The sequence below is a fragment of the Nothobranchius furzeri genome, chromosome 3, assembly GCF_043380555.1.
Source record: "Nothobranchius furzeri strain GRZ-AD chromosome 3, NfurGRZ-RIMD1, whole genome shotgun sequence".
NCBI lineage: Eukaryota > Metazoa > Chordata > Actinopteri > Cyprinodontiformes > Nothobranchiidae > Nothobranchius > Nothobranchius furzeri.
The window spans coordinates 74,450,673-74,474,102 of record NC_091743.1 but is presented as its reverse complement, the minus strand read 5'-3'; the positions used below and the strand labels follow the sequence as shown (position 1 = coordinate 74,474,102).

Genomic DNA, 23,430 nt, shown 5'->3' with positions numbered 1-23,430 from the left:
AGAAGGAGGGGTGGTGCTTGAGCGCACCGTGACAGAAGAGAGCCATGTGAGCGCGGCTGGACTCCACATTTACTGGAAGCTGAGATCACCCCGGGTCTGAAGGCCGGTTTTACGCGAGCTGGATTTGATCCAAACGCGCTACGTTTATTTCCAGAGGGAGCCGCTCTGACCGCAAAGTTGTCCGCCTTGTTCGGTAATTAAACAAAAGTACAATGAGGACTCTGATGACGGAAGGTGCGGATGTGCTGCTGTGTTGAGTTTTTAACACTAGAGGTCCGGTTCTGCTGCTGGGAGTCATCGTGTAGAACTTTCCCTCTGACGGACCCCTCCGGTGCCAACAAGTCGGTGTGAACATGCTCCAGAATGGGAACGAGAAGGAAGATGAGCCAGCACAGACCAGTGAAACCAATTCGGACTCCCAGACGGTCAGCGCCAAACCGCCGGTCCCCCCAGCTGATGATGACCGGAAACCCACGGGCTCCGGGTCCACACAATTCCCCATGCCTGTTTACCCCAAACTGGAGATCAAACGGAACGCAGTGACTGATGATTATAAGATTTCCAGTCAGGTTCTGGGTCTGGGCATCAATGGGAAAGTCCTGGAGTGTTTCAACAAGAAGTCAGGAGAGAAATGCGCTCTGAAGGTAATAAATCACCCATCACGCTTATTAGGGTGGGTCTGTTTATAATAGGCAGTGCAGTTACACACGTGTTTATTAGATTGGTCTTAAAGTAGTGGCATAAACGTGTCTTTCTATTTAATTTTAGTAATTCCTGCCCCAAAACAATTCAGAAGTCTGTTGTGAATCAGTAATAACACTTCTAAAGCGGTGGTCCCCATGGGTCACCAACAACTGGGATGATGTCCAGAAATCAAACTTAAAGTGAATGAATATCATAATATTTACAAATTCTGAACTAAACTGTCATAAATGGATATAAGTGAAAATGAGCTGAAGCTGTTTTCTTTATGCCAAGAGTTTTTTGTCTTTTCAAGCATTTTGATTGTCAGGTCAGAGGCATCTGCATGTCGTGACTGTTGCAGATTGTGAGTGTGACACTAAAAGTATCTCACTGAAGATGTATTATGAGCCATCTTGATATGCATATAAAAATAGTCGGTATATTTGCAAAGGAACAGCGAAAGTCAGAAACTTTTTGAAGAATCACAACATTTTGATCTTAGATCAGGGGTGTCCAATCCTGGTCCTTGAGGGCCGGTATCCAGCACGTTTTCGTTTTAACCTGCTTCACCACCTGATTTCAATCAGCAGGTGATTAACAGGCTTCTGCAGAGCCTGATGAGCTGCTGCACAGGCGATTCAACCAGCTAATCAAGCGTGTTGAAGCAGAAAAACCACAAAACCTGCTGGTTACCGGCCCTCCAGGACCAGGATTGGACACCCCTGTCTTAGACCTATCGGAGGTGCTGATAGTCACAATAAACAACCAGCTGCTTAGATCAGATAGAATCAAATCTAAATAGGTTGAAATCAAAATATTAAAGTGGCTATTTTTAAACTGATATTTAGCTAACCTGCAAATTCAGACTGCCCATAAAATGGAAGTAATGGGTAAATAGGTCCTTGTCTAACGTCCCAGAGTCTCTTTAATCATAACAGGGAGATTATTTATGAATGTGCAGGACAGGAAAACAGTTAAATGTTCGTGTTTACCTAGTCTTACCATTAAAGAGGTTCCGAGGCAGAATATGGGGGTCACCCCACTTTTATTTTGGTTTTACATCAGTCTGAGGTAGCATGTTAGGTTCGTGTTTGGTGCAAAAACATGTTTTATTTAGATTTCATCATCTAATTATATGTGTAGACTTAATTATAAATATTTAGACTCAGCTATAAAGATTTGTTGCATATATGTGGATCTGTGACTCGTGTGTTTTCCCGTTTACTGACTTCCTCTCCTGTGTGCGTCATCGAGTGTTTCAAGTAGAGGGGCTAGTCTGAAGTGTCGCTGTGTTTGCTAACTATAATAAATGGCCATAGATTTGATCATGCTGCAACAGAGCTGGCAGGGAGCCATTTCTTTAATGTAATTCAGTTACAGCCGTGTTTGGCCTCAGATCCGTCCGACTTAGTGACAAAACAGAGGTTTCCCTGCTGCTACGAAGGCCTCTAAAGTGCTGCCATTAAATGCTCATGTCATTAGAGACACAACAATTGTTTAATTTTTGTTGGCTCAGCAGAAAGCTGAAACAGTTCCAATTCTGAATTTAGACTTATGTCTATAATTTAAACCTTTTATTGCCTGCCACCAAAAGACTGGCGTTTGAACTAGTGTCTAGACGTAAACCACCGGTAATTATGACTCTTGTTGCCGGTGGCCAATATAAGGCTAGATGTTTGCATCTCATGCATGTTAGTAAGTAAGATTTCACACCTCCACCACTATGCACTCCTCCAACAAACTGCTACCCCCAGAAACAGGTGCACCAGAGCATTTTTTTCCACAGAAAACTGCTAACAAAACATTCATTCATAGTTTTACCAAATTAGCCATTTTACTACAGAAGGGTTATCTAGAAATTGTGATTGCTGGTACATTGATTTGCCAAAACAAGCATCAAATAGAATTGAGCTTCATCACAAACAAATGGTGCTGATGCTGCAATTTCCAGTGATGTTTATTACGCACTTTATGAGGTCCTCCATTAAAGGTCCAGTATTCCTTCTTGGATAAAGTAATTCAAGCAAGGTGCTTTTTGAAAAAAAAAAATTCAAAGGTCCAATCCCTTTCTTCAAGCTCCACAGAATGGTTGCAGAAACCATGTATAACACCACCTTCCAACACACATGTCAGGAGCAGACACACAGCTCTTCTGATCTGGTGTTAAGGTTAAATTTCCAGAACCTCCTCCCTCTAGCTTAGTGTGTCCAAACTCTGAACAGAATGTGCAAAACAGCTCCTTAAAGCAGATTTGCAATCCGTGACGCTAGGCGGCGAACCGAGCTTCGCTTCCTGTTCAACAGCTCTGTCAAAAACACGCGTTTCGTGCACAAAGGGTGTTAGCCCGAGAATATACTTTTTAATAATGTGTGCACATGTTTAAAATGGCTGCCTCGTGTAACTTGCATTGATTTAAAGAGTCTTTTTTGTGTGTCCACTGAAATTACCGCAACACATTCGCATGCTGCAATATATAAGTAACCAGTAGGTGGAGTTGACAAAACGAGGGAGACAGTTGCCATGGTCACTCCATCTCAGGTTTAGAGGACTTTCATACTATTCACGATACCTGTCTAGGTCACACCTTCCTGCAACTAATCAAAATGATTCCCACACAACAGAGACTAATGACTCCGACTCCTCAGGAGGTAGGGTTGGGGTATTCATAGGTATTTTCTGCTCGTTAAGCAACAATAGACATCTAGTATTTATAAGCTTGACCCTCCCATATTCCAGTCAGAATTGACAAAGCACCTTGGATGAGAAGCAAGACGTCTTCAAGAAACCAAAGAAGTCCAGTTGCCTTCATTTGAACCCCTTTGGGTTACCATCACCTGGACGACAGAGAACCTTCACCAGCATGTCTTCAATTAGATCAGGGTTATTCTTCTCATTAGTTTAAGGAATATTATGACATTATTTTGTTTAAATGTAATGCTGCTGCAGATACAGTAAATGCATGCTAAGGGTAGCCTCAGAGGATTAGAGGTATTAAACGTCATCTAGCACTCTGGTTGATGATATTTCTATAAAATCGGCAAGTTTTAATCACTGTAAATCATTCTTGCTAATCTGATTAGCATTAATCATATGGAGTACTGATCAGAGGTGGAAAGTAACGAATTACATTTACTTGCGTTACTGTAATTGAGTAGCTTTTTTTGTATATTTAAACTTTTTAAGTCGTTTTAAAAAACTGTACTTTACTTTTACTTGAGTACGTTTTTAAAATAAGATTTGTAATTCGCTACATTTTAAATCATATCCGTTACTGAGTAAAAATATATTGTAGGCTTAATAAAAAGAAAATATTATGTGTAGCAACATTGGAACTGAAAGAGACACCTGCATGAGTGCCGCGTCTAAACCGTGGAGGTGTGGGTGTACACTTCTGCTCAAAGACATCGGTTCAGTCCGCTAAACTTGCTGTTTACCTCCTCTCTCCCTCCTCTCCTGTGGGTAGTAGTAGTGATGTTTATTTGACATGGACACAGCAATTACATTGGACGAACCAGATGCATTGTTTAGTGTGTTAGCACACGTGCTAATTTGCAACACTTGTCCATAGAACCTTTCTAAAAAGTAGAGTACTTTTTAATAAAATACAAAGAGATCAACAATAAATCAAACAGAAAACAAATTAAAATTGCAAACAATTTTCAATAAAAAAGAATTAAAAGAATAAAACAAGGCAATTTGAGCAGCATTGTAAGACATAAAACTATTCATGTAGACATTGTTGTTTAGACTTTAACCATTTTTTGAGTTCTTTGTTAAAAACTTTACTGTCCGTTTCTAGTTTTAGGTCAGCAGGTAGAGAGTTCCAAAGTTTGGCCCCCTTTACAGAAAGAGCAGACTGACCAAAAGAAGCCGCACCTTCGCGCACCGGTGTGACGTCATCAGAATTCTGCTCGATTCGGTAACCAGGCTCGGTTCCGTGTTTGAAATGTGTGAGACCAACCTTCACAGTATGGAGGCTCATGCTGGTGAGGAGACACCGTTAGTTCTAGTAACACCTGGGCTCCCAAGGCCTATTCTGACCGAATGGACGGCATGAGACCCTTAAGGATTCCAGTTGGATGATTGGAGGATTATTTAGGAGGACTGGAATGAACAAGCTGATTTCAGTGGTGAAGGGTTAAATGTATTAAAATTGTAGAAATGCAAAACAACTACACTTTACCATCTATATAAACATGTACTGGGTTCAGTTTTTTATTTTGTTAAGGACTTTTTTCATAAATCATTACAGAAAATCCAAATCCTCTCCTCCAGTGTGTTCCGCATACGTCACTCCAGCACGTAAAACAAGGTAGCTGCTGATGCTAGTATTGTGAATCGCTGTTATTTGTTTACTTTCATGCTCCTAATTATTACGTAAAATTGCATTTACAGCTGCAGCAAAAGGTCTGAGCCATGTATCTGTGTCCTACACGCATTTTTAAATAACAGGTCTGATCTAAAATAATAACCTACATCTAAAAATCCATCTAGAACCGCACCGCTACTTCTGGACTCCAGACGAGTCCCGTTAGCACGACTGCAGCAAAACTGCTAACCGTGTTAGCTCTGGTAAGGAAAGAACAAGTCCTTTGGGAAAGCTACGACACACACACACACACACACACACACACACACACACACACACACACACACACACACAGATATAATCTAAAAGATGATCTCTATATTTCAACATTAAAACCTCCATGACATCCTGGATTAGTGCAAACAACGAGTTGAGCTAAGGAGTTACTCCAGCATCAGGAAGATTTATTCTGGTAAATTGTCGGTTAAATATTTTCCAGAGTTATATCAATAAATACACACAGCAGTAAAACTGTAGATTGCTGAACTATATTGGGACACATGATGGAGCTAAGACCAGCTGAAAACTTGTCAGCTTAGAGCTCCCAGTGGAGCACAGAAATGAAATATTTAAGAAAAGTAAAACTGTACCAATTTTGGTTCTGAAGATGAACAGAATCCTCCTCTATGTCCAAATCGGGTCGCAGGTCTTCTGAGTCAAACGGTCTAAAACATGTCTACACCTCTGGTAGTGATATCCAGTTGGCGGGGTCGGAGTTCGGTTGAACTTCTCTGGTAATCCAATATCCGTTCTCGTCGCCATATCCCAGAGAAAAACAAATCTGACTGACTAGTAGAGGCTTCAGAAGCTACATCTGATTGATGAGACATTGTTCTCTGCTATAACGCTAACACAGAAACAGCGGAGTCAGGCGTTGTTTACTACAGCTGTTTCAGCAGAGCTCCATGTGAAACGTCACCAGCTGCCCAGGGCTTAGACCGGACGTTAGTTTCTGTTTTTCCCGCGCCGGTCACAAACATCAGATTTTCTTACAATTCCAGACATCAAAATCCGAAAACCTTTTTCATCTGAGGTTTTAATAAACATTTACACATGCTGTTCAAACGAATTTAGCCTCTGGCCGATATCTTTAAATGAGTGAGTGAACCCACTACCAAGGATGAACTCTGCTAACTTTAAAAATCAGCTGCTCTAAATAAGCATGAAGGTCAGAGAGGAGCTCTAGGATGGACATGAATAAAGGAACTGTAATGTAGAGGTAAAGTAGGGCAGGGCCAACGTTAGCAGCTGTCATACGGTCCATCTGAAATGCTTGACTTTCATTTGGCTTGTTATGTGACAGGTTAGAGCACAGTCTTATGTTAGAGTTTTGTCATGAGAACATTGAGATACCTCACATACTGATGGCATCTAAAAAAAATTTTTTTTTCTTTCTCAAAATAAAGAATAATTTTAATCACAAGTGAAACGTACAATCCTAGGAAAACCTCGTCCAATCAATGTGCACGTCCTGTTCTCACTGATTGGATAGAAATCCTTCCATCTAACTGTGTGTGTGACAGTGTGTGTGTGCATGCACACACGAGCGTGTTGTGAACTGGTTTTGCACTGATGTAACCATCTTTACGCTGACAAAAATGTAACTAAGTAACTTTTACTTAGAGTACATTTTATTTACAATACTTTTTACTTTTATTTGAGTAAAAATTTAGGCAAGTACTTTTACTTGTACTTGAGTAAAAAATTATCAAAGTACTGGTCCTCATATTTAAGTAGGAAATTTTAGTACTCTTTCCACCTCTGGTACTGATAAATAACTTAATAAATGACACAGATCTTTGTTTGTTGCGTTTTACAATCCAGTTAAATTGGGTTTTGAATCTAATGTAAAAAATGAAGGCTCTAGAGATAAGAATGCTCTTTGATTTACTGTTTTTACCTCCTGTAGTACAGACTTTATGAGCTCAGCTTTATTGGTTGAAGGCTGTAAAGACAAATGACACGTAGGATGAAGATGTACACACACTGACACCCCTAACATTTGATAGAGCGTGAATAATAAAGAGCAGCAACTTAGATTCTGGTTAGTTATAACGTGAAACTTAATTTAGCATTATCAGGTGAAGGTGTGCGTGAGTGTCGGGGTGGGTTAAGCCTCTTCGCAGACAGATTGGATTGCTCTGAGTGTCAAGATGTAGTTGATTGGTTTACATGTCTGCCTGCCCACACAAGTCCAGAGTCCATCAGAAGATTAGCCGCCTCATTCTTTTAATTCTCTGACTCCTCTATGTTGTCCTCAGTGTGTGTGTGTGTGTGTGTGTGTGTGTGTGTGTGTGTGTGTGTGTGTGTGTGTGTGTGTGCTTTTAATCGTGTTTTATTATTATTACACCCATTCCGTTTCACTCCAGGAAATTAAGAAGGCTCGAGTCGGCTCACAAATCGTCTGCTCAGATTGAATCCATAAAGCCATAAAAGACATGCAGAAACAGGCTGGTCCAGTGCTTCACGCAAACCAAAAATCTGTAGGCGATGTTGGAAAATAAAACAGGACACTCGTAGTAGCAGCTCAGACAAACTGAGACAGCGGATATCCTCAACTTCTCTTTTTAACACCCCACTGTGCTCTGAACTCTTCACTTCCTCTTCGGCTGGCGTTACCGTAGAAGTGTTTTTGTTTCAGAAGTTTTTATTTATTTATTTATTTCCCCTTTTTATTTCATTCAAAATTTATAAAATAAACACAAGCAAATACAATACATAAACATTATGAAGAAAAAAAAACATTTGAATGAAAAGGAGCAGATAGAAGAAAATCTTATCATTTCTGCCCCTTTTTACTAAAGAAAATTATCCGTAAAACATACACAACATAACCTCAGTCCCTTTCTTCTTTTTATATATAATCATTGACATTTTTATTTACCTTGTCTTAATTACTTAATACATTTGATTTTATACATTTTTTTAAATATAGCAAGTGAGTTTGATTCTTTAATTTCTCTTTTAAGGGGATTCCATAATCTTACACTATTTGCAGAAATATTACATTCCTTCATTTTGGTTCTGAATTTAGTTTTTTTAAAGACACCAGTCCCTTTTAACATGTACCCACTTACTCTCTTATGAAACATTTTTTGAATATTAGCTGGTAAATTACTCGTATTCCCTCTGTACATTATTTGCAAAATTTTCCACTCTACCAAGTCAGGAAATTTCAGTATTTTATGTCTAATGAATAGTGGACTAGAGTGATCTCTGTAGTTACTGTTATTAATGATCCTCAATGCTCTTTTATGTAAAATGAACAAAGGTTGAGTAAAAGTTTTGCATGTGGCTCCCCAAATTTCCAAACAATAAATTAAATATTTTTTTAAATATTTAAAAATATAAAAATTAGATTTTTTTCTTATGTATATCATTGTTTATATGTTTTATTTGTTTTTATTTTGAATGAAATAAATGAATTAAAAAAATAAAATTTAATTAAAAAATAAATATGGTTCAATCAGTGAGTGATACAATGTTAACAACCCAGACCAATTTAGTAGAAACTTGACTCTATATAATACTGCTATGGCTTTGGCAACTTTCCCCTTTATATAACCTACATGTGAGACTCTCATCAAACAGGGCTTCAAGAGATTTGGTTTATTTTACTCTTTGAATTTCCATTCCATGTATCGTTAAAGATACATCACAGCTTCTTTTGTTGTTAAACAGTATTAAGTTTGTTTTGTTCAGGTTCAGTGACAGTCAATTTAAATCAAACCATTTTTTAACTTTAATCAGTTCACTGTTTATTACATGAGTTACTTCATGTATAATTAATCCTGAATAAAACAACGTGGTATCATCTGCAAATAAAACTGTACCAAGTAGATGAGATACATTTACAAGGTCATTAATAAATCATATGAACAGTTTAGGACCGACCCTTGTGGCAAGTTCTGAGTTTTTATCATTTATGTTCCAATAATGTTGTCAGATGTAGATTTTGTGAGGCAGGCATACACCTGGAGGAAAGACAACAAGAGGGTGATGGACTGTGGAGAGATGATCATTGAACCAGGGTCTCACTGGTGGTCATGTTGGTGCTCTAGTGCCACCGCAACACTTTCATCATCTCTAAATGACCTGTAACACAACACGGATGTGTCTATCATTAGTCAGTGAGTCAAAGAATGTGTGTGTATGTGTGTGTGTGTGTGTGTGTGTGTGTGTGTGTGTGTGTGTGTGTGTGTGTGTGTGTGTGTGTGTGTGTGTGTGTGTGTGTGTGTGTGTGTGTGTGTGTGTGTGTCTAATCCTTAGTTGGACCAGACCATTTTACAGCCAATCACTCCCTTACTGGTGCGTCCAAAAATACATCCTGACTTTGTGCAATGTCAGAGTCCATCTCCTGCTGTGTGTGTGTGTGTGTGTGCGTGTGTGTGTGCGTGTGTGTGTGTGTGTGTGTGTGTGTGTGTGTGTGTGTGTGTGTGTGTGTGTGTGTGTGTGTTTTGTGTGTGTGCGCATGCATGCGAGCGTGTTTGTTTATTACTTACTTGTTGATTGTGTACATTTTTTGGCCAGGACCAACATTAACACCATCCACGATATTTATTTAAAAAATATATATTTTATTGGTGTAGATTCTCAGTCATTCAGGACATGATAATCTTGATAGTTCTAAATAAAGAAGAAGTTTTGTCTCTCATCTAAGAGGCTTATTTAGTTCTAAAATGTTGGTTTGGAGTTGGAGGCAGAAACACACTGATAGGTCACTAACAAGTCTATTGTGTTTACCATCAAGGTCACATGAGTCTCTAGTGCTCTGTTGGTAACAATCCAGACAACATGTGCACTCTTTTGGTCACATGTCTCAAGGTATGAGTTTCTGTGAAACTATCTGCATTGCAATTGTCCTAAAGGTGAAACCTGAGGTCACCCCTTGGTTTTCCATGTTTCACATAGATGTTTTCTTTAACCCCTCTCAGAAAACATGTCATCTAATTGTGTAAGTTTTTGTCTTTGTCCTTGAGGTGTAGATGAACTGCCTCAATCTTTAATTAAATATTACACAAACCTTATGTAAAGTCTTATTTAGACCTGGGCTTTTACCACTGTGTAGACTTTTTTTTATTAGAAAATTAATAAAACCAGCACTAATATTTAATACTTCTGTTCATTCATTCATTCACTATCTAAACTAGGGGTGGGGGACCCTGGTTCTATCGAGGGCCGCTATCCAGCATATTTTAGTTCCAACTCTGCTTCAACACACCTGATTTCAATCAGCAGGTGATTAACAGGCTTCTGCAGAGCCTGATGAGCTTCTGAAGAGGTGAATCAACCACTTAATCAGAAGTGTTGGAGCAAAGACATGCAGGATACCGGCCCTCGAGGACCAGGGTTCCCCACGTCCGACCTAAGCCATGCATTCCTTGGTTGGGTAAAAGAGAGCTGCTGCCTAACTCCAGCAGTCTTTGGGTGTGTCTGAACACCCTGGGCAGGTCTCCTGTCTGTCACAAAGCCACATTAAAGCTTCAGTTCCACTGAGTGGAGTGGTCTGGGTCGGAGTGGTTCACCATGGGGCCGTATGGACCAGTATTGGTTGGCGTTTTCAGGAGAGCGTTTCAATTGCCAGTTGGACTCAAACTTGGCAAGCGGGGTTAAACCTGAATGCGTACCATCCTGTATGTGGCTATCAAGTAGTGGGGAATATCTGTAGTTCTGTCAGTACTTGTCATTTCTGCTCCCCAATCAATGGACTAGCCGTACTGCTTTGCCTTAACCATACCACTTTGCCCTATCCGTACTGCTTCACCCTAGCCGTAGCCCCTAGCTTTACCACTCCGCCCTAGCCATGCAAGTCTACCCTAGCCGTACTGCTTTACCCTAGCCATACTGCTCCATTAATTTATGGACCTACAACTGAAGGAGATCCATGAATTGCTCTCTTTTATAACAGAAAAAGATAAAATTCTGTCTCTGACCGAACTAAGTATAGTGATCAAGATGGCAGGAAAAAAACCTGCGGGTTGAAAAGGACTAATCCCACCCAGTTTACTCAATGAAAATGCACACGTGTAGATATTTATATAATTACGTTGCTCCCTATGTCATAAATACTCACATTTATAATAAAAATATAAATCACAAACCTTTCTGTACATTATAAAGCAAATTAGTTTGCTAATGGCAAATTTTGTTAGTTTTTAATAGCATTTTTTTAATGTTGAGTTGTTTGTGTAACTAATATTTCTGAGAACATCTTGTTTTATTCCTCAAAACAAACCAGTGTGATGTCATTAACCTTGCTATGCTGACCTGACAGATCCTGTATGACAGTCCCAAGGCAAGGCGAGAGGTGGAGCTTCACTGGCGAGTGTCAGGAGGACCATACATCGTCCGCATCCTCAGCCTATACGAGAACATGTATCATGGGAAGAAGTGCCTGCTCATCATCATGGAGTGGTATGACCTGTCAGCACACACCACGCCTAAATCTTGTCCCATTGTGAAACCTGTGACAATGTTAGTGTTTGTAATTTTAAAAAGATATTAAAACACAATACGTACACGGTATTACATCGAGATGTGAGTAAATCACACAATAATTCCATCAAATTGACATAGTTCTCCCATGTTAGGTGGCTTTAACAGAGAATTGAATTGATTGTGGCTGCTTAGATGGTTCATCTATCTGAGCGAAGGAATGTGAAGAATGTAAGTTATTCATTAGTTTGTGAGTAATGCTGGTTCTTCCTTTAGTACATAGTAGGAACAAGGGTTGAAGTTTGTGTGTGTGATGCTGCTCCTAAGAGGGTTTTACCATAAGCGGTTAGAAACAACGATCCAATGATAATGATGAACATATTTTATGTTTTGACACATTGAATGTACTTGTATATTTAAAGAGCAAGTCACCTCAAATCAACGTGTTTTTTGCTGATAAACTGTGTAAATGAGTGTCTAAGCGTGCTGTAGACACGTGTAGTCAATAATTTGGCACTTTAGTGTGTCTGAGTTAGAATTTAAACATTCTGCCTAAAACTGTCAGGGTTGTGCCGTCGTCAGGTGCACTGCATTTGAATTCAAATCTGCCATCGCTATTGGCTAAGAGGTACACTATGATGTCATGTCATTGTGAGCCTGTGTGTGTGTGTGTGTGTGTGTGTGTGTGTGTGTGTGTGTGTGTGTGTGTGTGTGTGTGTGTGTGTGTGTGTGTGTGTGTGTGTGTGTGTGTGTGTGTGTGTGTGTGTGTGTGTGTGTGTGTGTGTGTGTACTTGTTAGCGGCTCCACCCTCTCGGTCTGCCAGACAACAGCATTTGTTGCTTTTTTTCAAACAGGATGTGGGAGTGGAGTAAAGCCTGGTTCGTGCTTCTCCGTCAGCTCCGCAATGGACAGACACGCACGGATTGACGGAAGCATTTTGCTCTCATACTTCTCCGTCTCCTGGAGAGTGTTGCAAAGCAATTGCCCGGCAGGTCAACAGAGGGCGTAGCGCTGTTCTGTGGTATCCTGTCGTGTATCCGGTCTGAGATAGTGTGTTTATATTATGTTTTTTTGTATATAAGAGACTTTTTAACACAGACAAATTTGTCTTTCATTCTCCTCCACCTCTTCATGCGCTCGCCACCTCCAAACCCACGTTTCCTGTCATTTCTGTCCACCAATAAAATGCTTGCTGCGCATCTTTTCACTCCTCCAGTCACGGGGAATTAAACGTTCATATTTTTAGAGTTTTTTCGCGAGGTACTCTTCAAGCTTCTCCGTGTCTGCCGCTAGTTATCCTCGGCTCCCTTTATGTTTTTGAGGGCGCAATGCCGGCGCTGTAGACGACAACGGCTTCCTGACCAATCACAAGCTTGCGTTGTCCGTCTCGACTGACGGATGTTTAGAAAAGAGAGCTCGACTCCGTCCGTCCTTGCGGAGCTCTCCGGCAGGCACGCAAGGACGTTGCGTGTCTCCGCACTGACGCAGACGGAGAAGCATGAATCAGGCTTAAGACTCTGGTAGGGGGTGACTTGCTCTCTAAACTCTGGAGGTTTTACTGGTCTTGTTGTTCTTGGAGTAGCTCAAGGCAGAGGAATAGAGAGTGACTGAAGGGAAGTGACACTTTCTGTTCATGGGATTTTCAAACAGGGACTGATTCTCATCATCACATTTATTTATACAGCCACTATTTGTGGAGTATGTGCATGTGTGTGTGTGTGTGTGTGTGTGTGTGTGTGTGTGTGTGTGTGTGTGTGTGTGTGTGTGTGTGTGTGTGTGTGTGTGTGTGTGTGTGTGGCAGCGATAAGTAGCAGAGTTTCCACTGAGATCTCTAGGCCTCAAACAGGACTCCCTGTTTCTGTTTGAACCACACAGGGCCTGTTGTCATTAGTACCCGTTTCAGAGTCGAGATAGGGGATTACCCATAACTCACAGAGAGGAAATTCAGTTTAAAGACCTAGGTACAGGTGATCATTGGATTATTAATTATTCTGGCTTCATCCCATAGAGAGGAGCTGGAAACTGTGAAAACCATGTATAACTCAAATGTTCTCATAAGTGTTTTCTCTATGCACTGTAGAGGTGATACGGGTTTATTCTCCATTACTTGTGTGAGGTCCCTCAGATAGAAGACAGTCAACTCACATCCATCCATCCATCTATCTGCTCATCTGGGAACCACAAAACATACTTTTTAACCTGATGCAGACAAATAGTTACAAGCAGAAATAAAATGTGGATATTTGTGACTGATTTAGATGAGTTAAACTCATCTAACTAGTTCATCAACTCTACCCCGAGTAGATACAAAATACAGGTTTTGAATGATCCACCAGCTGATAAAAAAGAAAATCAGATTCAAACCAACCTGGCCCCATGGTAAAAAGTGACCAGCCCCTGAAACACCCTGCACCCTGGTAACAACTGCAATCAAGCATTTGTGAGATGAATTATTTGACTTCATCTGACCACATTGGAAGGTTCTCTATCATGAATGACCCATTTCAGGTCAAAGGTCAGACATTCTCCTTTGGGATTTTCTGCCAGAGAGCAGTTACAGCCAGAAATTAAATGTTGAATTAACTTAACCAAGTTATGTCAGCTGGTTGCACAAAACCTAGCTGATAACCTTGTTATACGTTTCTATGTTGAAGGTAAATGTTTATTATTCTTTACTGGGTTTAGTGGAACCCGCGTAATTTGGTTAAGTTAATTCAACTTTTCATTTCTTAATGTAGTTTGATCCCAGTGCGATATTCCATCGATACAGCGAATTGAGATTTATCGTTTCCCGATATCTCATATTTAACCACAACACCATTTGGATTTGATTTTCTAAATGAAACAATGATACGAGAAATTTGAACACAATAATTTTCCAAGGGAGAGACAATTTCTTCACCAACTGTTTTCTTTCTGCTTGCCGTTCCTCGTGTTTGGTGATGTGCAGGAACGAGTGGAGAACAGCATGTCCGCAGAACTTTAAAATAAAGCTATTTTCAAAATAAAAGCATGTTTGATAAATAGTTATTTTGCATTCTGGATTGATGTATTAATGTTGACCATATAATTGATGTATTGATAAATGGTTACGCTCCTGTACCACCACCATGATTGACTGTTGGTATGATGGTCTTATTTTAGTTTTATTCTAAATGTAGCAGGACACAAACCTTCTGAAAAGTTCCACTTTTGAGGGTCTATAGTATGTTTGAGATGCTAGTCTCAACCCTAACCCCTTGTGTTCTCTTTGGCCAGGAGTGTCTATTTCCTATTGGTGAATCATGACCTCTGACCTCACTCTGAACCAAGTGATGCTTATATTGCTTCAGATCTTGTTCTGGGTATATTGGTCCTTCGTTTTTTTCTAGAACAAATCATGATGTGTTGCTTTTTGAGATCTTTTTGCCTACTTAATCCCGTTAGACAGATTCTGTTCAAGCGAGTTATTGACTCTACAGATCCTGTCTGGGTGTGGTTGGTGGAACTAGACAAAGTTTTCCAAGCGTGTCATTAATTACAGTTGATCCATGATTTAACGATGGGGGCAGTTGATTTTGTTAAACATAGAACCAGGTTGGTTTGAATAGTTTTATCCATCAACAAATGAAATCATTTGTGAGAACTGGTTCTGTTTTTATGCCGGTTAAAATGTTTCTTCGGTCCCTCTGTGCAGCATGGAGGGAGGAGAGCTGTTCAGCAGAATCCAGGCCAGAGGAGACCAGGCCTTCACAGAAAAAGGTGAGAAGGAGTGGGAGAGGATGAAATGTGTGATAAACACACAGCGACGTCTCAGACAGCATTAGGCAGGAAGGGACAGGGTAAACAGGTTTGTGTCTCACAGCCAGGGGGGATTTAGGAAAGACATAAAGAAGGCAGCTGTTTGCTGCTAAAGCAGCAACAAAAATTCATTTGAGTCACCTCTTCATAAGCTGTTCAAAACAACATGCAAGTGTGACTTTAGGGTGGTTAAAAAGAAACTGAAACTTGCACCCAAATGCAGCTGTGACTCTGCTTTTAGTAGTCCCTGTACCTTTATTTGAGTTGTCCAACACCAGGAATTCTTCTGATTTGAGAGAATCTGTTCGTGTTTCCTCCCAGAGGCGTCTGAAATCATGAAGGACATTGGCACAGCCATCGAGTTTCTCCACAGCATCGACATCGCACACAGAGACATCAAGGTACCTTCTGATCAGACGTCAGCATCCAACTCATGGAGCTTTGTCTCAGTTCTGTTTCTGTGATTCTCTTCAGCCAGAGAACCTGCTGTACAACTCTAAAGACAGAAATGGAGTCCTGAAACTGACAGACTTTGGCTTTGCTAAGGAGACGACGCTACACAACCCTCTGCAGACCCCGTGTTACACGCCATACTACGTTGGTAAGCTGCTTCAGGTCAGAGAGGGTTAAAACAGCATAGCTTTTAGAGAAGAAGTGTTCAGACTGCTCATTTTTTCTTATTCATCTTTTTTTGTTCTTCTTCTATGTGTGTTACCATTGATAAGCTCCTGAGGTTTTGGGTCCGGAAAAGTACGACAAGTCATGTGACATGTGGTCTCTGGGTGTCATAATGTACATTCTGTGAGTACTGTGTGTGCTGGGGAGGACAAAGATGTAATCATAAGAATCATAGAGTAATAAAGACCAACAAAAAATATCTAGGTCAGCTACTTCACAGTTTTTGTCTCTGCAGGCTGTGTGGCTTCCCCCCATTTTACTCCAACACTGGTCAGGCCATTTCTCCTGGGATGAAGAGGAGGATCAGGATGGGCCAGTACGAGTTTCCTAATCCAGAGTGGTCGGAGGTGTCACAGGAAGGTAGGAGGTCCAAAGCTGTCATGAATGAACTTGCAGCACGAGTTATAAACTAACTTCTTCTGTTCTCTCTGCAAAATTTACTTTAACAACAAAATTTGTTGAGTTTAATTTGGTTTAAGAGTTACCTAAAGCTAAACTTTACCAAACAAGCATTTTTCTCATTTATATATACTTACCTAAAGGATTATTACACCTGTTCAACTTCTCTTTAATGCAATTTATCTAATCGATCAATCACATAGCAGTTGCTTCTGTGCATTTAGGGGTGTGGTCCTGGTCAAGACAATCTCCTGAACTCCAAACTGAATGTCAGAATGGGAATGAAAGGTGATTTAAGCAGTTTTGAGCGTGGCATGGTTGTTGGTGCCAGACGGACCGGTCTGAGTATTTCACAATCTGCTCACTTACTGGGATTTTCACCCACAACCATTTCTAGGGTTAACAAAGAATGGCGTGAAAAGGGAAAAGCATCCAGTATGCTGCAATCCTGTGGGCGAAAATGCCTTGTTGATGCTTGAGGTCAGAGGAGAATGGGCCGACTGATTCATGCTGACAGAAGAGCAACTTTGACTGAAATAACCACTCGTTACAACCAAGGAATGCAGCAAAGTATTTGTGAAGCCACAACAAACACATCCTTGAGGTGGATGGGCTACAACAGCAGAAGACCCCACCGGGTACCACTCATCTCCACTACAAATAGGATAAAGAGGCTACAATTTGCACAAGCTCACCAAAATTGGACAGTTGAAGACAGGAAAAATGTTGCCTGGTCAGATGAGTCTCCATTTCTGTTGAGACATTCAAATAGTAGAGTCAGAATTTGGCATAAACAGAATGAGAACATGGATCCATCATGCCTTGTTACCACTGTGCAGGCTGGTGGTGGTGGTGTAATGGTGTGGGGGATGTTTTCTTGGCCCACTTTAGGTCCCTTAGTGCCACTTGGGCATGGTTTAAATGCCATGGGCTACCTAAGCATTGTTTCTGACCATGTCCAGCCCTTCATGACCACCATGTACCCATCCTCTGATGGCTACTTCCAGCAGGATAAGGCACCATGTCATAAAGCTCCAATCATTTCAAATTGGTTTCTTGAACATGACAATGAGTTCACTGTACTACAATGGCCCCCACAGTCACCAGATCTCAACCCGATAGAGCATCTTTGGGATGTGGTGGAACAGGAGCTTCGTGCCCTGGATGTGCATCCCACAAATCTCCATCAACAGCAAGAGGCTATCCTATCTGGATGATCCCGAGGAGGCATGGGTCAGATGAGACCAAAAAATAACTTTTTGCTCTACAATCCACTCGCCGTGTTTGGAGGATAAAGGATGAGTTTCATCATGATTTGGCGCCATATAAATAAACTTGAATTGAACTGAATTGAATTGAATTGAATCCCAGGAACAACATCCCTACTGTGATGCATGGTGGTGGAGACATCATGCTTTGGGGGTGTTTTTCTGCCAGGGGGACAGGACGACTACACTGTATCGTGAGGTTTTAAGCAACACCCTCCTTTCCTGAGTCAGAGCATTGAAGATAGGTCACAGCCTGGTCTTCCAACGTGACAAGGACCCAAAGCACACGGTCAGGAAAACCAAGGAGTGGCTCCATAAGAACACATTAAGGTTCTAGACTGCCTAGCCAGTCTCCAGACCTAAATCCAAAAGAAAATCTTTAGTGGGAGCTGAAACTCCGTGTTGCTCAGCGACAGCCCTGAAACCCGAAAGATCTAGAGATCTTTGTGGAGGAGTAGGCTAAAATCCCTGTTGCAGTGCAGCAAACCTGGTCAAGAACTACAGGAAGCTTTTGACCTTTGTGATTGTAAACAAAGGCTTCTGTATCAAATATTCACACTAATTTTCTCAGGTGTTCAAATACTCATGTATAGCACAAATTCATTCTGAAAAAAATCACACAATGCGATTTCCTATTTTTACATGCTGTCTCTCACTGTGAGATAATAATAATAATGCATTGAACTTATGTAGCACTTTTCTAGACACCCAAAGACACGTTCACACACTCACATTCACACACTGCTAGTGATGGTAAGCTACTTGTAGCCACAGCCGCCCTGGGGAGGTCTAACAGAGGCGAGGCTGCCATTTGGCGCCGTCGGCCCCTCTGACCACCACTAACACAGGCAAGTTGGGTGAAGTGTCTTGCCCAAGGACACAACAGCAGGATACCCCTGGCGGGAGCTGGAATCAAACCCATGACCCTCCGATCATGAGGCAACCCGCTCTACCACCTGAGCTACTGCTGATGTGAATCTCGGACCCCTCCATGATTTCTAAGTTGGAGAACTTGCAAAACTGCAGGGTGTTCAAATACTAATGTTCCTCACTGTATATGGAGATTAAACTCCCTCATAGCATAGGCTACTGTATATCTTCAGTTATTTATGACATCAAAAATAGATTTTATTGTAAATGGGAAAAACAGCCTTTGCTTGTGTGAAAGAACCTTGTGAACCTTGAGTTTTCTTGAGGAAAATGCTGCATCATGAACAGGAAACCAGATAGCTGCACTGAATGACTCTGCAGGTTAACAGGGTGACCTAGTAACTTTGGTGGATTCTGATAAAAAAAACTCATCAAAGATTTAACCGTCCAACTCATCACAGTGCATCAGATAATATCTGTACAGGTTTCTGTCTCTGAACTTGTTTTTTTAACACGCAATGTTTTTCTCTCTGTGTAGCATTGTTATATGGCGTGCCAATTGTAAAGTAACAAATACAGATATGGCCGTTTTAAACTCAACATTTAGTTACATTTAATCAAATTAAATGTGTATAAGCTTACCACCTTTGAATTTTAACACCTAGATGCAAATTTGTGTGTAGACTTATTTTTGAATATTTAGATTTAACTTTGTATATTAAGTTTTTTTTTTCACGTTTGAACTGACACTGTGCAACTTTTTCATATTTTGAAATCATTATAGCCAGTATGTGCTAAAGTGTGCCTTCACAGGGTTAATGAAAGGCCACCTGGCCCCTATTGCCTCCTTTGGCCAGAATATTCCACTTGCAACTTAAGAGCACTGGTCTGGTCTGTTGGACTTAGAAATTTGGAGCTGACATGTACTGCAGTCTGCTTCTAGCACATTTCCTGCTCGTTTTAGCTCAGGAAAACAGCTGATTTGTTTAGTTTAGTGATGAATCGCTCCTGTAGACACGAATTAAGGATGGGTGTTAAAAGATGATCGCACAGCGAGGAGACACGTTTTTCTTCGGTTCTACTAAACGGACACTAGAGGGTGCTAAAAGCAATCCAAAACTACCTAGTCGCCATTTAAAACAAAGATTCAGCATTTTTGGGCAAAATAATGTCTACGTACAACAACTGATGTTATCTTTGGGATGCTTTTGCTCTCAGCTAAAGATCTGATCCAACAGCTACTGAAGACAGACCCTAATGAGAGAATGGCCATCACTCAGTTTATGAACCACCCCTGGATCAATGTAAGCATATGTGTGAACGAACATTATCATACATCTCTGCCATGTTGCTTCTAACGTTTAAACTATTGTGCGTTTGTGTAAATTTGTCCAACAGCAGTCCATGGTGGTCCCCTCTACTCCACTTCACACCACCCGGGTCCTAAATGAAGAGAGAGAGCTGTGGGAAGACGTGAAGGTTAGAGGAAGGTCAACACTGACCCCCACTGGTCACATGTTGCTAATACAATCTGTCACTGACCTGCTTCAGTGACCTTGTATTTGTCCCGAGAAGACTCGGTCAGAGTTTTTTTTTTAGTCCTGGCTCATAGTGGAAGCCCCCTTTTAAAAGTGTCGGACATAAATCTTGAAGATGAAGATGTTACCCCTTTTTCCTCCTAATTTAGAATAACCTTTATTGTCCCAGTTACGTGAACAATTTAAAACAGTTAGGTAGCGCCTCTGTGCATAAAGAAAATTATTTTAACAATAATGATAATAAAAAGTAGTCAGTCTATATGCAGGGTTGTGTAAAGAAAGCTTTCAGAGGAAAATATAGCACAATTTTGTGATCATGTACTGTAATCCATTAAGCACAAATATTGCAGAGAATAAACGTTTACAGAAAGAAAGAAATGTTGCTCTGACTAGTTTTAAACCGCATTTTTTTAATATCGCGCCGCAGAATTGTGGATTACAGGTTCTTTTAATTATCCAGTCCTCGGTGGATGTCTAAAATCGTTACCAGTCCTATCCATAAGTAGACATCTCATGTATAAAATCAAGTACGTGAATAAAACGAATTAAAGTTTATATTTGAAATGGCTATGTTAATGGACACCAGGTTTTAGAAGTCATCACAGCCTGAAACATGAGCCTTTTAAACATTTTACAGAGCATGTGCCACTCATTCATGCAAATAAATAAGACACTGTTTGCTCCCAACAAGTCACTGTGAGGGTAAGTCCACCAGAGTTGGACCAAATCTCTCTGTTGGGTAATCACATATTTTTCTGCAGACTAATTGATGAGTAGAGTTGCACATTCCTTCACAACAACCAAATATCTAAGTCTGAGGTGATAAGGTATGGAAAAAAAACATTATTCACTATGATAAGTCCACAATGAGCCAGCAGCTGTGTTGCAATGACTGCTGGCGTGTTGCACAGGATTTTTGTCAAACAGAAACACTAGCTGTTAGGATCATGACTGATAAAATCAGAAATGGGTCTGATGTCTGCTTTGGCTGCAGTTTCTTTTGACTTCAGCTCTAAAAAACTTGACTTGTCAACCGGTTTGTGAATAAAAGGCCCCTATTGGGGCAGCAGTAGCTTCACAGGCTGAGCGGGTTGTCCAGTAATCGGAAGGTTGCAGGTTCGATCCCGGCTCCGGACAGAGAATTCTGTTGTTGTGTCCTTGGGCAAGACACTTAACCCACCTTGCCTGCTGGTGGCGGTCGGAGGGACCGGTGGCACCTGTGCTCGGCAACCTCGCCTCTGTCAGTGTGCCCCAGGGCAGCTGTGGCTACATCGTAGCTCATTACACTCAGTGTGTGAATGTGTGTGTGAATGGATGAATGATACACTGTAGTGTAAAGCGTTTTGGAGTCCTTACTCTGAGAGGCGCTATAGAAGTGCGGGTCATTTATCATTTATCATTTAGTCTGATTAGTCCACACCCTATGTTTTTTTTTCTTTCTTTTTTTTGCATTTTTCCCTGCATAAACAAATCTGGATTGTGGAATGTGTAACAGTCCACGGAACACACTCCATGCATTATCTTTCATGTCAGCGTTTTAAACCAAGATCAATTTTTGTTGAGTCAAACGCTGAAAATAACATGATGCACAATGTCACACAATATTGCAAGATCTCACATTAGCGGTTAGCATTCCGAGTATTTGTCGTGACTCTCAGCTGCTTCCACGTGAAATCCTAGCTCATCACGACCGAGTTTAAAAGAGCCACATCATAGAAAATCCACTTTTGGTGCTTTGTACCATGTGATGTTGTCATTTCTTCATGAGAAATACCCCCAAACTCTTTTTTTGGCTGCATTCATGCAATTTCCCACCTCCGCTTCCATTTGCATCCAGGAGAAAGTAGCCCACTTGCTTCTTCGGGTATTTCTCCTCCACTTGAAGCTAGTCTCAGTTCTGAAACTTGCCCCCTCTGGAAGTAGGTCTCTAATGCCCACTTTCTCCCAGCTGCAAGTATAGAGGTTGATTTCATGCGGCAGTTGAGAATGTGATCTTCATGTCACAGATGACCTCTTTAAACCTCCACTGGTACCAGAGTGGATATTCTGACAAATGACTTCTGCACTGTGGACAAAACACTACCATAAAAGCCATGCTACCACAAAGATGCCCGTAATGACCAGCACAGGATATGTGTGTTAGGCGACTAACATTTCAAAACCAAGTCATATACCAGACTGGACTACCAAGGCCAATACGACAGCAGGGTCACCTAAGACGTGCGTTTTGTCAGAGTGGGCGTGGGTGGAGCTTCACTAAAATTAATCGTTTAAATTTCGGGGTTTTAATTCAAGCTGATGAAAATAAGTTGTATTTAAGATAAATGACATCTAGTGCCAGTGGTAATATTTGATCACATTCTGTGCCTACTTTTGCTCTGACAGATTTAAAATATGGAACCTTTAAGGGACTTGCAAAACCAAAAGCAGCAAAGCTGACACTGAGCTCTGAGCCCTAACCTATTCATTTGGATTGCATTCTCAAAAATGGTTTTGAACCGCACCGAGCAAAGTGCAAGCTCAGTGCACTGGTTGAACTTTGTCACCATGAATAGACACGTCAAAGTGCTCCCCGCTAAACAAAAGTAGCAGGTCATTTTAGAAAAAAGCAGCATCCCTATACCACGCTGCTCTTCAGGCCATGTACAAACACAAGTATGATACACACACACTCAATGGCTAGACTGGGTGGGGGTGGGGGGGGGGACATTTAGAAACATGCATTTGCAATATTAGTATTATACTTTGTTGATCTGCACCTCATCCAACTCTTTCTGACCCCTTTCAGGAAGAGATGACCAGCGCTTTAGCAACCATGCGTGTGGACTACGACCAGGTGAAGATTAAGGACCTGGACACATCCAGCAACCCTCTTCTCAATAAGAGACGTAAGAAGGCCGCCACAGGGACCAAAACAGGGTCTACGGTCTGCCAGAGTCAGTGAGGCAAGGAGGGTTGAAAATTCACGCTGAACTGATGAAGATGAGCAGCTCTGGATGAGGGAGGGAAGGTTTATATTTAGGATGATATTATTCAAAAGGCTGCCTTGAACTTTTGTGAGCCAAGAGTTTAAAAAAATACTCCAGTAGATGAAGTACCTGTGTCAGAATGGACTTTTCTTCTACCAAGTTTGGTGTCAGTGATAAAACAGTCCTCTCACTTTTTTTGACTAGTCTGTTCAAAAGTTTTTGTAGCAGTAAGGTTTTCGTGGATCTGGATGCTGAGTTTCCTAAAATCTCTAGCAAATTCTGTACGGTTCTGGAAAACGACAGAAAGAATCCCAACTCAGAGAGTGGAAAACACTCTTTACTGCCCGCCTTGTCTTAATACTACTTTCCTTTCAGGACTCAAATGTATCCTCTTCTCTGAGAGGAAGAACCAATAAAAAGGCATCAAAATCACAATCAAA

The 23,430-nt window shown here is 41.0% G+C and overlaps 1 protein-coding gene across 1 annotated transcript; it reads left to right on the top strand.

The window, feature by feature from the left end:
* On the top strand, nucleotides 1-23,430 carry mapkapk3 (MAPK activated protein kinase 3). Its single transcript, XM_015958458.3, has 10 exons — nucleotides 1-644; nucleotides 11,328-11,467; nucleotides 15,165-15,229; nucleotides 15,590-15,669; nucleotides 15,743-15,869; nucleotides 15,994-16,069; nucleotides 16,182-16,306; nucleotides 19,702-19,787; nucleotides 19,882-19,962; nucleotides 22,810-23,430. The coding sequence occupies exons 1-10, from the start codon at nucleotides 354-356 to the stop codon at nucleotides 22,963-22,965; spliced, it is 1,227 nt and encodes a 408-aa protein (XP_015813944.1). The 5' UTR covers nucleotides 1-353; the 3' UTR covers nucleotides 22,966-23,430.